The sequence below is a fragment of the Onychomys torridus genome, chromosome 12 (assembly GCF_903995425.1).
Source record: "Onychomys torridus chromosome 12, mOncTor1.1, whole genome shotgun sequence".
In the NCBI taxonomy this organism is placed as follows: Eukaryota; Metazoa; Chordata; class Mammalia; order Rodentia; family Cricetidae; genus Onychomys; species Onychomys torridus.
This window is the reverse complement of record NC_050454.1, coordinates 37,999,157-38,018,892: the sequence shown is the minus strand read 5'-3', so window position 1 is coordinate 38,018,892 and position 19,736 is coordinate 37,999,157. Positions and strand designations below refer to the sequence as shown.

The 19,736-nt window shown below is 39.0% G+C and overlaps 1 protein-coding gene across 1 annotated transcript in view; it reads right to left on the bottom strand.

Moving 5' to 3' along the window:
- Nucleotides 1–2,918: 2,918 nt before the first annotated feature.
- Nucleotides 2,919–19,736, bottom strand: part of Gabrr3 (gamma-aminobutyric acid type A receptor subunit rho3) — a 52,452-nt gene continuing 35,634 nt past the window's right edge. Inside the window, exons 7-9 of the mRNA XM_036204176.1 lie at nucleotides 17,772–17,924; nucleotides 9,557–9,753; nucleotides 2,919–3,275 (exon numbers count right to left, since the gene is read on the bottom strand). Of these exons, the coding sequence (XP_036060069.1) occupies nucleotides 2,976–3,275; nucleotides 9,557–9,753; nucleotides 17,772–17,924 (650 nt within the window). The 3' untranslated portion in view covers nucleotides 2,919–2,975. The remainder of the gene's footprint in view (nucleotides 3,276–9,556; nucleotides 9,754–17,771; nucleotides 17,925–19,736) is intronic.

Genomic DNA, 19,736 nt, shown 5'->3' with positions numbered 1-19,736 from the left:
CTAAGTGTTAGACATTTATTACTGGAAAATATACTGCCTGTGTTTCTAGATATTAGCAAGAGTTACATTTGATTGGCCAACAGTTGTGGATTAATGGCCCTCAAGAGAATATAGGGAATATGTGGAGTGTGATAGAGGCCCAGTCTTCTAGGCTAGATTGCAAGTGTGTCCCATGATGCATCTAATTTAAAACAGTGGAATAAATATGCTCAGGGGAAGCATTTGGCATTGTGAGTGCTGCAATTCAAAGTATGTGAGAAACAGACATCTCTATAGAGCCAGATAACTGGATGAAGGAAACAGTCAGGCTGTTTCTGTTTCTAAATTATTTTCTTTTTTAATCACACATAGAATTTGTCAAAGTCATAAATATAATCCAACTGTTACTGCAGTAATAGTTATAAATCTTCAACCACCTAGGATAGTAATTTCTACTATATTTCCAAAATATAACCCTATAAAAGTATCCTTATTAAGTCAAGTCTAACAGCCATTAAATATATAATTAAAAGATTAAATTATCATCTATTTACAATTAAATGGATAGGGTTTAAAATAAATATTGTCTCTTTTTTTGGGATAGTATCCTAGAAAAAATACAATCCCTGAAAAGCTTTGAAAAAATTGGGAAAATTGTATTTTTCCATTTCAAAATTATTAAGAAAATAAAATTAAGTTTCTCAGAATTAGTATGTATACCAGAAAAGGCATAATATAGGAAGAATTATTTTACTCCTTCATACCCTGGAGGGAGAGATAATTTTCTGAAACCTATTGTGGCCCATAAGAGGCAAAAGCAATGTTACTGTCAGTCTTGTAAGAAATTATTTGTTTCTTCAACCGGCAATGAAGAATTCAAACCATAGTGTTTGACTATGTGGTAAAAATAAAAGGCAATACATTAGAATGATTCTGTTACTTAATTTATTCTCTTAATTCAGCAAAATAACAAGGGGGAATTTTCTGATTTCCTGCCAAGGGATTTTCTCTCAAGTGTGCCTTTTAAATCAAATACCCCACACTGAATCAGGTACACTGCCAATCTGAACTATGAATGCCTTCATGGGAAGATTTTCTACTGAACAACATTTATGTAATGCCCACTTGGCCTGATTTACTTGTTGCAATGAAAATCACTGTGGGATGCATACATCTCACTCAATATCTTTGCTTGGTGTGATGTCCAAACAACCTTCAGTTATTTATGCAAGTGGAGAGTCTCTTCATGGATGCTCCTTTCCCTCCGTTGACATCCTCCTGTTTGGACAATGCTCCTGACTCCATGCTCACAACCACTAAGTTTGCCATTCTTTCATGGCTATCCATTCAGGAGAGGAAGAAGCGGTCATTTCTTTTCCCCTTTTTGGTAAATAACAGTTAATAAAGTGCCTGATACATGTAGGCAGCCAATCAACATTTTATGAAGAAAACTTACACAAGGACTGTGGCAGTGTGAGTGAGAATGTCTTCCATTGGTTGGCTCATGTGGCACCGTTTTGGGGAAATTGAGCAAATGTTGTAGGAATTACATCCCTGGGGACAGGCTTTGAGAGTTTAAAGATCTGAGCCCTTTCCGGTTCATTCTGCGTGTGGTTGGAAGATGTAAGCTCCCATCTGGCTCCTTCTACCACCATGCCTGCTGTTAGCTGTCATGCTTCTCTGCCATCATGGGCTCCTATCCTTCTGGAACTGGAAGAGCAAATACACTCTTTCTCCCTAAAAGTTGCTTTGGTCATTATGTGTAGCTGGAATGATCTCCAGTTCTGCCCTGGGTCCCGCAGTCACTCAGATCCACACACAGATGCTTATATTATTTAAACTGTTTGGCCTAATGGCTCAGGCTTCTTGCTATCTAGTTCTTACATCTTAAATTAACCTATTTCTATAAATCTATACCTTGCCATATACTGGTATCTTACATGTTGCTACTGACAGTGGCAGCTAGCAGCCTCTTCTGCTTCAGCCCTCCTGTTCCCAGAATTCTCCTCTCTCTTTGTCCTGCCTATACTTCCTGCCAGGCTACTGGCCAATCAGCACTTTATTTATTTCTTTTTTTTCCTTTTTCTTTTCTTTTCTTTTCTTTTTTTCTTTTTCTTTTTCTTTTTTGAGCTGAGGATCGAACCCAGGGCCTTGCACTTGCTAAATTTAGACCACTGAGCTAAATCCCAACCCAGAACTATTCACAACATAAAAAACATTCCACAGCAATTATGTTATATCACAGCTGCAGAAAGTAACTAATAAAAATATAAATGAAGTAATGAAACCTATACCACATTTACAAAACACTAAATACTGTTACTGATGACTGGAGGTGAATATAATGTTACCAAAAAAAAAAAAAAAAAAAGACTGAGTGAAGCTTAAATATTTTTTCCATTTTAAACTCAATCATATATGAAGTATAATATATAGAAAATGTGACTAGAGATAAAAGAAGGGGGCTGTTTACAGGACTCTCAGTTGTATGTGGATGGAACCACGTGAAGATGGACGTTCTCCCTTAGGGCAATGTCACTTGTCACGTGGCAGACACCAAGAAATCAGTTTTCCTTGAATAAATGCCATAGTCCAGCTTTATTCCCTAGTTTTAGAAAAAGATCATCTTCATGAAAAGAGAAGGTCAGGATAAAATAGTTACAAAATATTTATTCCTGACAGAAAAGTTCCCTCCATAATACACATGCCTGTGATACTTTATTTATAGAGACATATTTCCCCCAGGACTCTGGACATTGCACTAACTATAAATCAGCCAGCTTTTACATGTTCTTTAGGCCAAGAGACATGACTGGCTTTCTCCCAGTTTAACTGTCCAACTCATATCCAGGAGGTAAATAACACCATCTGACTCCGATAGAAGCTTATGTTAAAAATTCCTCTTCAGGCTGGGGATGGTAGAGCACTTATTTAACACATGCAAGATCCTATGTACTGCAAAGAGAAAAAAAAATCAGCAAGCAAAAAAGTCCTCTTCATACATATATACCCCAGTAAAACAAATTAAATATTATATAAACGATGGGAAATACAATTCTAGAATAGGTATCAATGGCATGGTTGTTTTCTAGGATGATTCTACCAACATTTCCTCCCATAGACTTTCTCTTTATCCGAGACAAATCTGTACAGGGGCTCCCTGTGAACTTTGCTCTCATGGAGTCCTCTTCTGAGTGTAGAGAGAATGAAGTCTGGTCCACATCAGTCTCGCTGTCATGGTAGCAGCCATCGAAGGCCATGGCTTGAACTGCATCAATATTGTACGTTCCAGAAATCTGTCAAAAAGACTTTTCTTTAGTAAGTCACAAAAAATGATGTTATGGATAGGAACTACAGAAAATGTAAGTCAGATATTAAATAGTTTCCATAAACTTGTCTTGCCCATTATTAAAAAACAGAATTCTAGTTTTGCTTCTGGCATCTGACTAAAAAAATAATTTAATAATAAGTAGAAAGCATCCTCTTATAAATTCTGAGGTAGCAAGGAGGTATATATTTAATTCCATGTGATATTTGGCATCACATCATGTTATAGAAGTACAATGTCAATAATTTCTAATACACAGTTGTCCCAGATGTTTGCACTCCTCTTTGTTCTGAGGAACATGAACACTCTACCATGGCTTTGTGAATTGAGGGTTAATATGATTTTTCACAGCATCAATATAGGCTCCTTGGATTAGCTTTCCAACTTACTTTTCCTCCTTAGCTTGAACATAATAATACATAGATCCATGTCTTTTGTTTTAGTTTCTGGTCTCAAACCAGAACAATAGTAACTGCCTACTTAGACTCCAGTTGGAGGTGAGTTAGTGAAAGAGTTTTATTTGCTCTTTAAAATAAAACTATCCTGGCCTTCCCATTTTTGACTAAGACTACTTCTAAGTGTTGCTAACAAAGCCCAATAAACTAAAATGAAATTGGCTTATTTTTCTGAAGAAGTAAATTATCAATGATTTCTAGCCTGATTGAATCCGTACTGATTTTTTTCTTTTGAGTTTTGTTTTGGGAGGTAGTGGCTCTCACTAGCATGGAACAGTGTCTAGGAACCAGCTATTAATAATTGCTTTTGGAGAAAATAAAATCCTTTGTGATCTTTGGGGGAGTTGAAAAATGAACAAATATGGAGAGGCTACTCTAAACGAAATTATTCAGAATTTAAATTGGAGGATGCAGAGTCAACTCTGCCAAAATGTGTATTTGGTTCATTGCAATTTAAAACTACGATATTTTACTGAATTGAAAAGACACAGAGACTTCTATGCAGTCAGTTAACTAACCACTGGGGACCCATACATTTGAATTACATTATCTGTTTTTGTTTTAATAACAGAAAAATCTCTATAATAAATTAAATATGGACAAATAAATATACATTGAAATTAAGACTGGTTAGCCTCAGAAAGTCAATAATGTTCAACCAAAAATTTAAGTATACAATAGCTACAATATTGTCAGTGGTTTTTTTTCCTATCTAAAATACTGCTGTGCCATCTCACCTGCTGTCTACTTTTTATCTGAATAAATGCTATCAGCATGTTTAAGAAGACTAATCTTTAAGGAACAGGAGTACTATTTTATTTCTTCATATTGACAATCTAGAATTACCCAGGTCATTGATCAAAGCTTATAGTCCACAATTTACCAACAAGCTACTATTTTCCCAGGTTTGTAAGTGAGCTGTGTGACAGGAACAGATTTAGAAATAGTCTTTACTTTTTGTCTCTAGACCATAGATCTGACTGTTACAGATTGATTTTTCTGATGACAGATAATACAAAGTAACTTCTCTTTTCCTTTCTGGGCTAAGTTCAATACTAAAGATAGTTTTAAAAATTATTATCTGTGAGGTTTTATCAGTTCCTGTTCTTTAGTGGGTGGCTGAGATGTGTGTGTGTGTGTGTGTGTGTGTGTGTGTGTGTGTGTGTGAAAAAGCATATGGAAGTCTACTCCTTGTAACCCAAATTAAAAATAGAGAAGAGGGATGAAGGAAGTTACCATGCATAGCCAGATAATTTTCCTCCTTAGAAGCTGTGGGTTAACTAAACAAAATCCCATTAATAGACATGGGATACCTTCATAGGAGTTGTTCAGAGAGGGCCTCTCAAAGGCTATCAAACTATACAAGTTCTTGCCAGCCCTCTTGGTTGTTCACAACAACTAGAGTATAAGATCCTATTGTTGAACACACCACACAAATAGAGAAAGTAAGTTCAAACTGAACTGTTAACCTCCTGCCTGCCATTTACCTTTCCAAGTCCTGGAATGTGCTATGCAGGCTAGGGGGGAAGAAAAGGTTCAAATGTCTCACCCAACTTCAAGTCCTATGCTGTGGATATCGCTCTGTGTAAATAAAGTTTTGATTGGCCAGTGGCCAAGCAGGAAGTATAGGCGGGACAAGAGAGAAGAAAGAGAATTCTGGGATGGAGAAGGCTGGGGAGAGACACCGCCAGCCGCCGCCATGAGAAGCAACATGTAAAGACACCGGTAAGCCACAAGCCATGTGGCAAAGTATAGACTAGCAGAAATGGGTTATATTTAAGATAGAAAAGGTAGATAACAAGCAGCCTGCCACGGCCACACAGTTTGTAAGCATTTTTGTGTGCTTTCTTGGTTGGGTCTGATCGACTGTGGGACTGGTGGGTAAGAGAGATTTGTCCTGACTGGGCCAGGCAGGAAAACTCTAACTACAGTCCTACAAATCACAAAACCAGCCTGATAGGAAAGAAGACACACCAATACAACAGTGGCATGGCTGTCGGAGGTAACAAATCAACTTCCGTTTGGATCTAAGGCCCGTGTATGGTACTGTAATCCTTGTTAACAACCTGGGGGAGTAAGAGGCTCAAGAAAGGGAACTTACTACTACTGTTTAATTAAATTCACACAGCATCGAACCGCCTTTTAAATATCCCTGTTTACACACATGGGCAAAATCTATGCCTCGCCTCAATCAGACAAGTCTCTCCTTGCAGTGACTGTAGACTGAATGGCTACTCAAGGTGCCAAGAATAAGTGATGAGTGAAGGCTCGTCCCTGGACAAGACATTCACACTACCTCCTATAAAGGTCAGGAAACACTGTGGAGGAGGGAATAGAAGGTTTAGAAGAACTGGGAGATGTGCTGAATGGCAGATAAATGCCACCCTCTAGATTCTGTACTACAAAATCATGAGCACAGAGGAACTGTGGATACGTTCACTGGACACACAAGAAACTGCCCCGTCAATCACTAGTCTGGATGAAGGAAGAGCTCATGGAGACCTACGCGTTACAGATTAACTACTGGTTATTGATAGATTCTGAAAGAGGGAGAGTAATTGTCTTGAGTTGAGGATCCACTACTGAGCCCACCAAGCTCCAACAGACAGCTTCATATAGACAGTTTTAGTTAAATGGAGAGGGACTTGGACCTACCACAACTGAATGTACCAGGCTCTGCTGACTCCCCATGGGAGACATTGCCTTGGAGGTGGGAATGGGGGAGTGGGTTGGAGGGGAAGGCTAGGGGGTGGGAGGAGGGAAGAGGGAGGAGAGGGGGATCTGTGGTTGGTATGTAAAATGAATAAAAAATTTCTTAATAATAATAAAAAAGTGAAAATGAATCAGCATGAATTTCAGAATAGGAGACGATCTGGTAAAAGCAGTCAGTGTGTATAATGTCCATGTGGAAAATTGTTAAAGAACAAACTTTAATAATAAAAACTTTCAATAGAATGAACAAGTACATTGTAAGGCAGGTAAGAGCAGGGAGGCATATTTCAGAATCAAAGAAATAGATGAGTGATCTCAGTTTACTTCAGTGTCTTGTCCTTGGGTTAACTACTCACCACATTAAATCAAAGAAAAATATCTTTCCCTTTGTATACAATTTCCCCCATTTGTCTTTCATGACACATATTATGCAAATCATTCCTATCTCCAGTGTTGGTAAGGACCAGTGGCTTTAACATCATGTCAGATATGTATGTAGAATCTGAGGTTTTGCCTCAGTCCTGCAAAGTTAGGCTCCACAAGAACAAAGGTAATGACCTCTAGTGCCACATGAAACTGAAAGCTCATGATGTCCTCACACCTGCATGCACCCCAGGATGCATATGTTAATTGCAAAGCCTCAAGTCGTCAACAAAAGAAAGACAAGCATGTAGAATAAAACATTCAGTGCCTATAGGGCTTTGAGTCAAAGGACGTAAAGCAAAAGATTGATGTTATCCTTAGAGGCCTGAATTGGAAATCACTTTTTCTGTGTATCATTTGTCAAGCCATTCTATTTCCTCTTCTCCATTTATAACTCAGAGAAGATTGTTTCTGCACAACTTAAACAGGGGACCTGATGTGAAGTCTTAGGGGAAGATGATGTTAAAAACAATGTGAAAGTGAGAAATGCTCTCATTAGAAAAATTAAAATATCAAACAATGTTCTGAGTATGCATAAATGCTCATATGACAATCTGCAAACCTTGGAGCTGGAGAGGTAGCTTAGCAATGAAAAGCACTTACTGCTCTTGTAGAGGATCTGGGATGGGTTTACAGTACCCACATGGCAGGTTACAAAGCGTCTGTAACTCCATTTCCAAGGGATTATATGCCCTCTGATGGCCTCTGTGGATACTGCACACATGTGGTACACAACATACATGCAGGCAAAGCATACACACACACACACACACACACACACACACACACACATCTTTAAGGTCAGTGTGAATATATTTCATTAAAATCATGTATATGTGCACACAGACAGATTGCTTCTTGAATGTAGTTTTAGCAAATAAATAGGTGAATCTTATCAGTTAGAATTCAGAGGTGCTGGGCAGTGGTGGCGCATGCCTGTAATCCCAGCACTTGGGAGGTAGAAGCAGATGGATCTCTGTGAGTTTGAGGCCAGCCTGGTCTACAGAGATAGTCCAGGACAGTCTCCAAAGCTACACAGAAACCCTGTCTCGAAAAACAAAAAAAACAAAAAAAAAAAAAAGAATTCAGAGGTGCAACATCTTAGATAAGTTTTCATAAGTACAGGGGATTGATGCCCAAATCCTTTGTGAAATAAAGTAGCAAAAAGCAACAAATACATTTTATTAAGCAATGTCAAAAAAGGATGATCACTTTAAGAGGGCAGAAGATACCCTATTGCCAAGTTATTATGGGGAGAAGAATCTCTCTTTTTGTTTTAACATTTTTCAAAGTGACAAGGAAAAAAACTGTATCATTATTGGTTGAGAGCAAAGCCTTTGGAGTCATAGACTCAAAAGCTAATCCTGATTGCCCTTTAGCTTTGTGACCTTGGATGCACTTACTTTACCTCTGTGTAATAAAGGTGAGAAAACATTGACCTCTCAGTGCGACTACAAAAATCAAATCAAATATTTCAGGCGTTGGCATAATTCCAATATAAAATGAGCACTCAATACATTCTAGCAACTATCACCATCACCATTACCACCACCACCATCATCTATCAGAAAGCATGTGGTTTGTACAACAACCCCTTTTTTTAATGGGGCAGGGTCAGTGGACCAATGCTCACTGAGAAGAATTCTTCATGCGCAAAAGCCCTTGGTGAAAGTGAATGAGGATGCTGAAGAAACACAGCCAGCATGGAACAGAGATGAAGGTTCCACATTACACTGTCACAATCTTGCTCACTTGTCCCTTATCAAGGCATTTGGATGTAATGCAAGAGTATTAAGAACTGTAAGCGGAAGTTTACTAAAGAAGTTAGTCTTTGCTGGGCAATGGTGGCCCACACCTTTAATCCCAGCACTCAGGAGGCAGAGGCAGGTGGATCTTTGTGAGTTCGAGGCCAGCCTGGTCTACAGAGTGAGATCCAGGAAAGGCGCAAAGCTGCACAGAGAAACCATGTCTCGAAACCCCCCCCCCCCAAAAAAAAGAAGTTAGTCTTTGCCCCCTGGTATGTTTATTGCTAATTGTCATTTTGACAGAATCTAGAATCACTTGACAGGTGGGCCTCTGGGTCTGTCAGTAGGTGATCAACTTAATTGTATTGTTTGAGGTACAAAGGCCCTCCCCCTGAGGGCAGTACCATTCCCTGGCTAGGACCCTATATTATATAAGCCAGTGGTTCTCAACCTTCCTAATGCTGTGATCCTTTAATATAGTTCTTCATGTTGTGGTGACTCCAATCACAAAATTATTTTCATTGCTACTTCATAACTGTAATTCTGCTACTGTTCTGAATCTTAATGTAAATATCTGTGTTTTCTAATGGCCTTAGGTCATCCCTGTGTAAAGGTTGTTCAATCCCACGGGTCACGCCCCACAGGTTGAGGACCATTGATATAAGCGAAGAAAGGGGCATTAGCTTGCGTCGTTCTCTGCGTCTGGCTGGAGGACGCAATATGGCCAGCTGCTTCAAGCACCTGCTGCCTCGGCATTCCCACCATGATGGTCAATGCCCTTGCACTCTGAGCCCAAGTAAGTCCTCTTTCCTGGAAGTTGTTTTCATTAGGGTATTTTATCACAGCAACAGGCAAAGAAACCAAGCCAGCCACATTCTGGAAGGAGCTGACTGACACTCAAGGCAAAGCTGTACCTTTCCTCTCCGGTTGAGCTGCTTCCACTCTTCCACTGTGGTGAGGTAATTCACTGCTGCATACTCGATGACAGACAGAAACACAAAGAGGGAGCTGACCCACATGTACACGTCCACTGCCTTGACGTAGGACACTTGGGGCATGGAGGCGCTCACACCAGTGACGATTGTGGACATGGTGAGCACCGTGGTGATTCCTGCAGTTCAGGGAGAGGGGGAGACAGACTCAGTGACACAGCCATTCCATGACAGGATCATTAACGTGTGTCCCTTGAAAACACAATCAATCTGGTGTCCCAGAGCTGGCGTGAACCTCTGCATGCTAGCTTTGGACACATACCTAAAGGTTCTCATTGGATTTTTCTTTCCACCACTGTTTCCCATCGAAACACACAAAACCCAACAGGTTTGGAACCTGCCCTTCAGTGAGCAACTTCCATGAAAGGGAATTCATTTTTTTCTCAGTTGATCTTAAGTACTATTAAGATTACTATTCTTCACATTTTTCTTTCATCAAGAATGCTAAAAAAAAACCACAAAAGGCACCATTATTTTATTTGAAATCCCATAAATGAAACGATGTGTGCTACTGTTGGAGGCTGTTTCTGAACAGCTGGTAAATGTTGATCATTACCCCTTCCTTCTCTCCTCCCCTCCATTATTCTTCTCTTCTCTTCCTTCCCCTTTTCTAGAATCGAGAAGCCTCCCCGTCCTTTTCTTTATTTGTTCTCTTCCTTGAGCATTCCAGATGAAGGGATCTGAGTTCTGGGAGGCAAATGGAGGAAGAAGTGACTCAGATTTTACTAAGACACTAGCTATGGGGGCTATTTGATTTCTACCCAGATCTCTCAGAAGAATATTGCTAGAATACTGTCTGGAGAGAAGGTAAATGATGTAAATATCTGAAACACACACTGGCTGGGGTGGTTTCATTTGTTAACTTCGCATCAGGGAAGTACAAATGAAATCCTTGATGGGTTCATGAATCGTGGAGTCCCCAACAGCAGGAAGAGCACTGTGATTTATTCTTGACTGAGAGACACTTTCACCAAGAGGCTTCTGTCCATCCTTTCTCCAGGACTGTGAGAGGTGTTCCTCCTAGAAAGCCCCATGTCAAACACAATGGCAACTCTAAAGAGCCACTCAATTTCAAATGAAGCTTTAGTTTGTATAACAAAGAACATCACAGCTTGGTAGTTTGACAGTTATCATGGGAAAAATCTAGAATCTCATCTTGACACCAACTTGAACTTCTAAACTCTCTCCTTCTAGCTCTTAACATTAAGCAAAGGGACTGTCTCATTCAATCTCAGGTTTCCGGGCAAACAGGTAACAATAAATAAATACTAAGCAAACAAATAAAAACAATAACAACAAACAGTCTGCATTTTGACATAAACATGGAGCTGTGAATTTTTTATTAATTCAACACATACAACTGAAATCAAGATTATAGCTTAAAAGTTGTTTGCTTTGAGTCTATTCCTTGCTGCCTTCTAATCAAGATGTAGCCAGTACCATGTCTACCTGCATGCCATGATGATAATGGACTGAACCTCTGAAATTGTAAGTGAGCTCCCTCAATGAAATATTTTCATTATTGGAGAAAAAAGTTTTTTGCTTCAATCAGATATTTACCTACCAGGCACTTCGGTAAATGTTGGCCATAGATTACAAAAATGAAATATATGCTGAGAACAGCTGAATGATTGGCACACAGTTTGTCAGGAACAGGATTCAGATTTCTCCCTGTCAGCGTTAAGCCTGTGGCATTTTTTATTGTATACCTACTGCCACTCATTTTAGACCTGGCAGGGAATATCCTTTGTTTATAAGACTGCAAATCAATTTCCATATGTGGCACATCTCTGAGACAAGATGCTACAAAGTACTGGGGGGATATGTGAAAAGGCACAAAGAGGGTACTTTGTACTTTCAGTGGGCCAGAAGTTTTAATCTTTTAAGATGTCAGGAACTGAGGAAATCCTGAGCTCACATTCTTATACAGTAAATTCCATCATAGCATCAGTAGATCAAAATAAATGTAAATGTCTTCTCTTCATTTTATAAGACATGGAGCATAGAACATCAATGTTTTTCAATAGACAGCAATTTGGATTTAGCGGATAAAATAATGGTTTAGAAAAGTTACAAGTGTACATGAATTATGAATAGACACTGGAATCATTGACTATTTGGATTAATAAAAATGAACCACAGTATCTATATTTGCCAGGGAGGAATTAACTATCAATCATTTTCTTTAAAAGGATGCCTAGCCCAACTAATTTACCACTCTTTATTTAAATAACCAGCAGTCCAGACTTCCATTGCATAAAATCAGCAATAATAATGATGATAAAATTAATGAGAGAGTGGGGACGAAGAATGGTTGGATGGGGAAGCAAATGGTAAGATACTGACATAAATTTTTAGAGCACCACAAGTGGAAGTTGGGACTGTTAGAGCCACATTCCACATACCCATTATGTCTTGAGCCATCCCTTGGAAATACATTAAGCTTGACAAATGGTTTTCCTTGTAGATCCATTAAAGTTAACATCCCAGTAAAGGGGTTTTGAATCACATGAACTGACCATTTATTCAAGGAAAGGCCTTATATTACATTAGAAAATTACATTCCCACCTACTGATATCAGTATGCACAGTTAGAAAAGTGTTATGAGAAAATATTTAGTCAGGCCATTTGACTCAGGCCCCCTGATCCCTCACAGTTTCACCATATTAACTTTTAATCACATGTGGGTGTGAAGTAAGGGCTGTCTGGGGAGAATTCTTCATGTCCGTGGTTCATTGACAGGCATGATGGGGCGGCAGTTCATTAACCACATTGACAGCAGTAGGCACGCAGTTTTCCACTTTGTGGATGTCTGGCTTTATTCATCCCTTCAGTGGATGTGCTATAAACAGTTCTCCTGAGGGAGGGCGTGGTCTTCATTGGCCTTCATGTGAGTAAGAACATTTTTCCTATGCCCATAGGCACAATGACAATAAGAAGCATATAAAGGAAAGATATGGCTTGGCTATGGCAGTACCACTCAGTGGCTAGAAGCAGCAATTTGCACTCATAGGGGTACCAGTGTCCAGTGGTTGTTATTAGAAGTTTTGCTCATCTCTGTGATAGTTACATAAATTTCTCTTGCACATGTGCACTCATTTGAGCCATTTTGTATGATGGAATGTGAAGTTTACATGGTGTTTTTATAAACCAAAATACAAAGGCTATTTTGAGGAAAACCCTCAGTTACAGGAGTCAAGAGGAGAACTAGGCAATTTCTTGATCAACAATTCATTTATTATTTGTGGTACTGCTGATCAAACACAGGACTTTGCACATGTTATTGTAAGGTCTCTACCATTTCCTATCCTCCTTTTCAGTGAAATACCACTTTTATTCAAATGAAAAAGGCAAATCAATCACTCCAATCTGAGGATTTGGCACTGATTTTCTTAAACTTGGGCTAATCACTGTATCACATTAAGTGAAAGAACAATGCTGTTCATTGTTAACCATGTGACCCACACTTTCAAGCCCACCCTAGAATGCCACCAAACTTATACCTGTCATTGTGAACCTCCCACTTCTAAATTTTTATGAAAAATTAATGGTAATATCGATTGCTCTTTTTCTGGTGTTATACAATAAATTGCAGAAATCTTTGGGAGATCTGGAAGTTACTTAGTAAGCTTGTGCCTTTCAAGTAACTAAACCCATGGGTGAAAGACCTGTTCACAGTACAAAATAGACCAGTGGATTTTCATCTACTAGGTAGTTTCAGCTTCCACACTGTGACTGACCTTTTAAAAACCATCACTTCCTGAGCTATTTAATAAGATCATACTTGTCATTATTTTCAATGAAAATTTATTGCAACAGTCTGAAGAAATCAATACGACCACTTGTTTGAATATAACACCTGAAATTCTGAACTACTAGAAGAAAATTTAGGGAAACACTTCAAACATTGGTACAGGTGATGAATTTTTGGATGACACTCCTGAGGCACAGTAAATAAGAGCAAAATTAGACAAAAGTAGCTGAATCAAATTAAGAAGTTCTGCACAGCAAAAGAAATAAACACAATGACCAGACCACCTACATAATGGGAAATATTTTTCTAATTACCCCATTAGTTTGTCAAAATATTATATCCAGCCGGGTGGTGGTGGCGCATGCCTGTAATCCCAGCACTCTGGAGGCAGAGGCAGGCAGATCTCTGTGAGTTCGAGGCCAGCCTGGTCTACAAAGCAAGTTCCAGGACAGCCTCCAAAGCTACAGAGAAACCCTGTCTCGAAAAACAAACAAACAAACAAACAAACAAAAAATTATATACAAAGTAAAAAGTATACATTAAAAACCTAACAACAAAATAAGCAATTCAATTATTGATGAGCAAAGAATATGAGTATATACTTTCAAAAGAAGAAATTCATTGCTGAATGGTGGTAGTACATGCCTTTAATCTCACTGTTTGGAAGGCAGAAGCAGGTGGATCTCTGAGTTTGAAGTCAGCCTGGTCTACAACGTGAGTTCTAGGACAGCTAGGCTTACACAGAGAAACTGTTTCAAACACCTCTAACCCAAAAGAATTTCCAGCAATTTGCAAAAAAAAAAAAAAATCAAATTCTTTGTACACATTGAAAATGCAAGTCTAACTACAATTAGTGATCATCTTACCCCAATTACAATGGTCAACAACACACACACACACACACACACACACACACACACACACACACACCAAGTTTATGAAGAATGGTATGGAACTTCCTCAAGAGACTAAAAATAGATTTACCATATGATCCAGCTATTCCACTTCTGGATATATGTCAGAAAGAAACAATATCAGCATGTCCATGAGATAATTGCACACCCATATTAATTACTTCATTGTTCAAAATGACTAATATCTACAATGCTCAGTCTATGTGCTTATCGATAGATACATGGATAATAGCTATATTTATTTGTAGGTATAAGGATAAGTATTACAATTTAGTTAGAAATTATACTAGTTGAAGCTTCTTTTTGCAGCAAATGGAAGCCATTACAGTAAGCCACAATTGGTCAAAATTTAGAGAACAATTGACCATGGGTACCACCACAACTGATACATCTAAAATACAGCCCCTACCCCTAAGGCTCAGGAAACATCTTGGAAAGGGGAACAAAAAAATTCTAAGAGCCAAAAGACTAGGATATCTGCTGGAGGACTGTGTTTTCTACATAAAACAGGGAATCTACACCTACAAAATCTGAACAGTATGGCTACCCAAATGAGAACAATGACAACACCACTTGACTTGCCAAAATGGATGGGGAAAATCTCATAAGGGCCCATGCTTAGGTAAAAAACTACAGGTGGTCAATGACTTCTGAGGGACTTCCATAGGGATGAGTTCCCTAAGTGATTATGCAGTGTCAAGTGTCAGCCCTAAAAACACATGAGCAACACTAAATGTCCTCAATAGGTTGCATTTATGTATCTATGTGTGTACATGTAACAATAACAAAGGAAAAATGACAACAATCAATAACAGGAGAAGGAGAGTTTGGAGACAGAGGAAGGGAAACAGTGGGATCAGGAGTAGGATGTGGCTAATAAGGGATTAAGGATGATCAAAATATATTATATACCCAATGAAAATGACACAATGAATCCCATTAGCTCGGACAATTAACAAATGCTAATAAAAAAGAAAAGTAGCTACGTGGATGAAAATTTCCCATATACAGAATGAAATACTATTAAGTCATAAAACTGATAGCCCGTTGTGGCAAGTGGGCGGACGTGGAGGGCACTATGTTAAGTGAAGTAAGTCAGAACAGAGAGACAAGTTTGACATATTCCTTCCATGTAGAAGTTATTTTAAAAGTTATCAGAATGCATAATACTAACTATAAGAGGGTGGAAAGGGTAAAGGGATGAGGAGATAGAGAGATGCTAGTCGTGACTACCCAGACACAAGCAAAAGTGAGTTCTAGTGTTCTCTAACACAGTAAGGACCACAGTTTATACTAGCTTACCATACAGTTGATGGATAACTAGGAGCTCAAAGGCACCAAACACAAACTTATCAGAAGGAGGTGGAAATGTTAATTACCTGATTTGGTCAATACACATTATAACCATGTTTTGAAATAGCACACTGTGCCTTGCAGGATCTGCACAACACTGCATTTAGAAAGACAAGCAAATGAAGACTAGATTTGAGGGTGGTAGGAAGCAAAAGCTTGGGAAATGCTATGGGAAAGCTGCTATTTGTTGCAGTAGAAGTGGGAGAGGGGTTGCTCTGATTTGGATGCTAATTTACATAAATACACAAAATTTTCCTGTCTCCCAGGGATAAATCCAGATACAAGGCGGGATTTCAGAGAGGCTTTGAATTTCTGCATTCATACTTCACTTCAGTCTACTAGCTTTTAGAGCTGCCATTATCGCCGTATAAATGCATAGCAGTCAACTTGAGAGATATGATTAGAAGTCATGCTAATATGCATTTAGACTGGATGCCTTTATCAGTCTCTCTTGAGGGCTGGCATGTGCCCTCAGACTCTGGTTTGGGTCTATGCTTGCCCCTCTTATACTGGGGTCAGGACATAGATGTTCTGATATGAAGGCATAGTTAAAATAATTTAATTTCTCATGCAGATCATACTTTTCCTTGAAGATATTCAAGTCTGAAGTGCTTGCATACTGTGGCTTTTACAGGGGAAAGAGGTGAACAAATTATTAACATTAATAATTTATGCCTTCAAATGATCTTTTGAAGTATGCATAAAATTTGTGAACATTAACTTCAAAAAACGATCCTTTCTACAATGAATTTTATTATCGTTACAATGATTGTGAAGCACTTACTAAAATCTTCTCTCAAGATAGAGCTTCACAGGTTAAAAAACACAAAATTAGTGGAAAAGATAAATTGTCCTAAACCAGAAAAGAAGGCAAGTGGCATTAACTCCTGGGTCCTCATTAAGTAACATGGCTTCCAAGTGCTTAACTTGGCACATCCCACTTTGCAAGGACTCAATGACCACCAAGTGGTTTTGAAATGGTTCCCATTGTGGTGGTACTGTGTTCCCCCAAATATTGTGTAGGCTAATAAACTTATCTGGGGTCAGAGAACAGGCCACAATATTAAACATGAGGATAGGCAGTGGTAACACACACCTTTAATTCTAGCACTCCAGAGACAGAAATACCTCTGGATCTCTGAGTTCAAGGCCACATTAGAAATGACTAGGCATGGTGACACACACCTTTAATCCCAGAAATCCAGCCTTTAATACCAGGGAGTGACAGCAGAAAGTAGAAAGATATATAAGTTGTGAAGACCAGAAACTAGAAGCATTTGGCTGATTAAGCTTTTAGGCTTTGAGCAGCACAGTTCAGCTGAGAATCATTTGGATGAGGACTCAGAATCTTGCAGTCTGAGGAAACAAGACCAGCTGAGGAACTGGCGAGGTGAGGTAGCTGTGGCTTTTTCTGCTTCTCTGATCTTCCAGCATTCACCCCAATACTTTGCTCCAGGTTTGATTTTATTAATAAGACTTTGTAAGATTCCTGCTACATCCCATAAATGAGGGTGTGTAATAGTAGCATCTAACATGCTGGATGGATTACATAATCATCCTCTCATGGTGACTTAATGGGTCAGGCTTTGTGTTTCCCCTGAAATCCTACTGCCATTGAATCTCATTGAGTTAAGTTCTAATTTCTCATCAGCACTCATGCTCTCCAATTAAGCATGCTCTGCCCTGGGATTTATTGAGACACCAAAAGTGCAGTGTGAATTACTTTATGGGTTCTTCCTTCTATGTTGTAGAACATTTGTCTTACAAAGCCAAATAAACTTGGGTAAGGGATGGGGGTTTCTTTAGTGGCAAAGACATGTTTTAAAGTGAGCTCATTTGTTTCTTCATAACCCCATTCTCATTTCTAACTATCCATCACTCAGCTGCTGATCACTCAGCAACACCTTCATCTTCAAACGCTCAGTTGCCAAAGAAAGAGCCCAATTACAACTTGTCCTTGGAGCCAGCTAAAGATAAACACTCTCACCTGAACACACAGCCCTACCCTAACCAATCTACCACCATTTTTAGTTCTCCATGCAGCATCCTCTTTTATTTGCCTCCTTGCCCATCCTTCCATATTATAATTTTACAACAAATGAAAATTTTACTTACCCAGGGATACTCTTGCAGGAACAGCTCTCCGGTCAATCCAGAATGAAACCCATGAAAGCATCACCATCAACATGGCTGGGAAATAGGTCTGCAGTACAAAGAAGAAAATATGCCTCCGTAGCACAAAGTTGATGAAAAGCCTGTAGTACCACCCTAGGAGAAAGAAACCGTTACCATTAGACAGGCTTCTAGGAGACACCATGATTAGCTGCTTGCTGTGCTCTTCAGAGGTCAGACTCTCAGCTTTCATAGAATGTGACATACCCACCTGTGTTTCCTCAGCACCAGCCAGTACCTGAGCTTCCAGTCTAACACTGTTAGATAGCCTGAACTATAGTCTACTTAATTATTCATCCAAAATTATGCTTAACTCCTACACCCAAGCTGGGGGGCGGGGCGTGTTAGTGGTAATTACATATTGTGTGTGGCCCTTAAAGACCCTTTTGCACACTTATGTTGTTTGTAGTGTTTCTACAAGAAGCGAAGGCTTCAGTGCCAATTGATGATTGCATGTCAGAATTCATGATCATTTATTAGCTGTAAATGAAGACTATTTTATCTGTAAGAAAAGATTTGGAGTAGATCACTGGACCTTAGGTTGGGAACACCCACTAAGGGTTCAATCAGCAACAGATTACCAATGGTGATATTTCTTTGCATATTGTTGGAATCAAATAAACTCATGTTGGTGATATTATTTAATCTGATGACAAATACAATTGTTGTCATAGCAAAGTGCACAGAATTCTGTTTTTTTGTTTTTTTTGTTTTTGTATTTACTATAAGGATGTTTACAAGGCAGAAGATTTATATGACCTTAAGAGAAACCAGAGTATGTAGTGGGTAGCCATTCCAGCTTTGATCTGGAAGTTCCAACACCCATTGAGGCTTCCATAACTGTCACGTCTACAAGGCGGGGCTGAGAGAGGACCCTGAAGACCTGAGACCCAGATGGACCAGCTTTCTTGGTTCCTGGACCCTGGACGCTGGAGGTAGACCGAGTAGAGTTCTCCAGAGAACACTGCCAGACTGCGCTACATCTTTCCCAGACCCTGCTACCTATCACCTAGAGCACTAAGACAACTACATTGAATTGGGAGGCTCTGCATCCAGCCTCTGATTCTCAGTTAACTGTTTATTATATTTCTCATCTTATTAGACACTAAAATTCTCACTGCTAGCTGACACATATGCCTTGGAACACATATACTTGAAGGTGACTAATTTCACTAGCAGTGGAAATAAAGATACATCAGGCAGAGCATTCTAAGGTTAGACTAGATACTCCCTTTTGTTCCACTCATTGACTTGGATTTGCACTTGATCTTAGCCAAAAGCCTGCCACATGTCCTTGTTTGTATCTGTCACCTACTTTACTGTGTGTGAAATAGAAAGTTTTGATTATTCCTGTAGGGTAGAATAATAATATAGCAACCTCTACAGCTTCCTATAATTGTTGAAAAATTAAAATAAGGAATAATCATAAAAGTAATTTATAAATAAAGATAGTATTCCAGTATAGTTCCTCCTACAGATGTGTAAAGGGATTGAGTCCAGGAAACCTTGGACACTGATGTCTATAGAAGTGCAGGTGCTCATTTAAACTCCTGTAGAATTATTTGAATATAAGCCATTTATATCTGACCGTGTATTTTAGACAATTGTCTGTAGTGAGTAATACAATGTAAATGCAATGCAAATGGCTGTTATATTGCGTCGTTTAGGGAGTTCTGACCACACATAGCTGTGTTCATGCTCAGTACAAATATGTTCACCAATATTTTCTACTCACAATTGGCTGTGTCCATAGATGTGAGAGCAATGGATACAGAGGGTTGATTGTGTGTGGCTTTTTGTTCATTATTGAGTTCTTGAAATAAATTTAGGTGACTATTCTTTTAATGAATTATCATTATTAGTATTATTTATTATTATTTCACAATGTTAAGGATTAGACCCAGAGCC